Raw genomic sequence first — 2494 nt, 5'->3', positions numbered from 1 at the left:
TAGGAAAATATTATCCCTATGTGAAATTGCTGGAGAACTGGAAGTCTTCTCTGGCACCCTTATTTCTAATTGAGAGCAGAGTTTCCATAACAGCATAAGACTTGTCTCCTATTTATTCTAAAATAATTGCATGCTTCCTACATGATATCCTGCACCAAATTACAGTGACAAGCAAAAAGAAAGCTAGCAGGTTATGCTGTTCAATACAATTGCCTTGATTAAGTGGCAGAGTGATGCCTGTTTCTTAGTCACATAATGTATCACCCTTCTCTGTGATATTGCACATGTTGGCTTTTTGTTCCATAATTTTCTTCTGCAGGACTCTTATCGGCGTACTCCATCACTAGTTCCCCATGGAAGCCATTGCTCAAATTCTGCAAGATATCCGTGATTACTGGGCTGATCATTTCTCTCGCAGATTTTACCCCAGAAGGCCTCCACTGCGACAATATACCTCTTTGTCTACTTTCTACCTCTTGGACTACAAAAAGAGGCAAACGGAATTGGGAATGGATTATGGCCATCCATGTGCTCAGCTGAGCAAAACAAAGTTTGTCTTCCAGGAGGGTGAGTGGCAGGGCAACAGTGTTTCCCAGCAAATGCCCTTACTGCAGTTACTTTCTTCTCCTAACAAAGAATCGTCTTACAAGAGACTGAAGAAAGAGAACAAAGCCTTATTGGAGGAGAATAATTATTTGAAGCTACAGCTTGAGCTGCTGATGGACATGCTGACAGAGACCACAGCCCGACTCCATACAGTAGAGAAAAGGCTGGATGCAACCCCTTGGCATCCTAAGATAAAAAAGAAAAATGAGGTACTGATGCTTCGGTCTTAATAAATACTTCGAACATGAGTACTGCAATTTTGAAGTCGTTTGCCTTCTTATATGCAAACCTACAATAAAACTCTGAAAACAATGATTTTTGGTCTGTTTGTTTGTTTTCCTGTTATTCCACGCCATTTCATCTAGGCTACATGTTATCTTTACATTTTATCTGTTTTAGAGGGTAGCCATGCTAGTCTGCAGTAGAACAGCTGGATATGAGTCCAGTAGCACCTCAGAGACCAAAGAGAATTTTGGGGTATAAGGTTTTAAGAGCCAAAGCTCCTTTTGTCAAATACATTTTATCTGGTGACCGTAACTGAAATACAGAGGATCAGTCTAATACCTGCCTTGATTGAATAACTTCCCTGTTTAACAACCTCCATCAGGAGACGAGTAAGACAAGTACGACCCTCTTGTTCTGGAACTCTCAACAGCTTTTGCTACTATCAGCCATAGTAGCACTCAGATAGAAGGGCAGGGGTGTCACTGATTATGAACTGTGCAAGAATGTCTTGTGGTTTCTAACTGTTGATATGCTGTCCATTCAAATGCAAGCAGAGATAGTTGATGAATTGGCTTAGGAGGCTTTGCCTTTTAACTGTAGAGGCAAAGGCTGCAGATGGAGATCTCAAAAACATAAACCCAAATAAGATTTCATTAAGGAACACCAATCAACACCTCAACCTTTTACTACAGTTTACACAAAGGTCTCCCTCCCACTCAGCTGTTTGTGACCATTGCTTCTGCTTGCCCAATAATCTTTGTTATGCAACATTTGTTGGAAACGTGCCAACTTGGGGGAAAAAATATTTTGCTACTTTAAACCTATCTTTAGCTGACACTGCCCTAAGCAGTGACTCCTGTTTCTTCCCCACTTTAGATAAGCAGCAGTGGCTATTGGATCATCTGCAGCTGTTTTCATAGGCATTCTATTTCCTTTTTGAAATAGTATAATCACTCAAAATCCAGAGGTAAATAGAAGGACATCTCCCTACAGCATAGGTTGCAGTTTGAAAAATACCTTTATAAGGTTGCCCCATATTATCTGATGTCAATTTGCTGTTGAAACTGGTACTTTCCCCCTTTGAAACTATGTACTATATGTCAAGCCCTGTATGTTCTGTATATTTTCTTCACTATTTAGCTTGCTGCCTGATTTTCTGCAAAGGCAGCAATCCTAAACAAGCCTACTCAGAAGTAAGTTCCATTTTATTTAGTGGGGCATAGTCCCATGAAAGTGTTCTTAGAATTGCAGGGGGGAAAAGGAATAAGGAGGAAGTGGCATTTTATTCAGGAAAAGATGCCTTAAAAATTGTTTTCTCTTTGACTGTAACTTTGAAAGTAATTTGTTCTGAGGAAAACAGTGGGGATGAGTTAGCCGAAATTAAGCACTTTTAAGCATACAGTTACTCAATTGGTAGTAAGCCCTGCTGAGAACATAAGAAAAGACCTGCTGGGTCAGACCAGTGCTCCATCTGTCCAACATCCTGTCTCACATAATGGCCAACCAGTCCCCCTGGGGGTCCAACAACAGAACGCTGAGGCCTTTACCCATGTTGCCACTAAACTTAGTGGTCCTCACTTGCAAGCAAGAATGCATAGGATCAGTCTGTATATCCCTACTATGTCTCTAATTTGTTTTCATAGGCATTCTATTTCCTTTTTGA

At 40.6% G+C, this 2494-nt stretch overlaps 1 protein-coding gene across 1 annotated transcript; it reads left to right on the top strand.

Annotated features, from left to right (window-relative positions):
• Positions 1–353: 353 nt before the first annotated feature.
• LOC107123237 (protein chibby homolog 3-like) lies at positions 354–836 on the top strand. Its single transcript, XM_015426444.1, has one exon. The coding sequence runs from the start codon at positions 354–356 to the stop codon at positions 834–836; it is 483 nt and encodes a 160-aa protein (XP_015281930.1).
• Positions 837–2494: the final 1658 nt, after the last annotated feature.

The sequence above is a fragment of the Gekko japonicus genome, unplaced genomic scaffold, assembly GCF_001447785.1.
Source record: "Gekko japonicus isolate JY-2015 unplaced genomic scaffold, Gekko_japonicus_V1.1 scaffold1030, whole genome shotgun sequence".
Taxonomy (NCBI): Eukaryota; Metazoa; Chordata; class Lepidosauria; order Squamata; family Gekkonidae; genus Gekko; species Gekko japonicus.
This window is presented reverse-complemented; position numbering and strand designations above follow the sequence as displayed.

Coding starts and splice junctions, on each gene's coding strand:
- LOC107123237 (XM_015426444.1), top strand. CDS start 354: ATGGAAGCCATTGCTCAAATTCTGCAAGATATCCGTGATTACTGGGCT.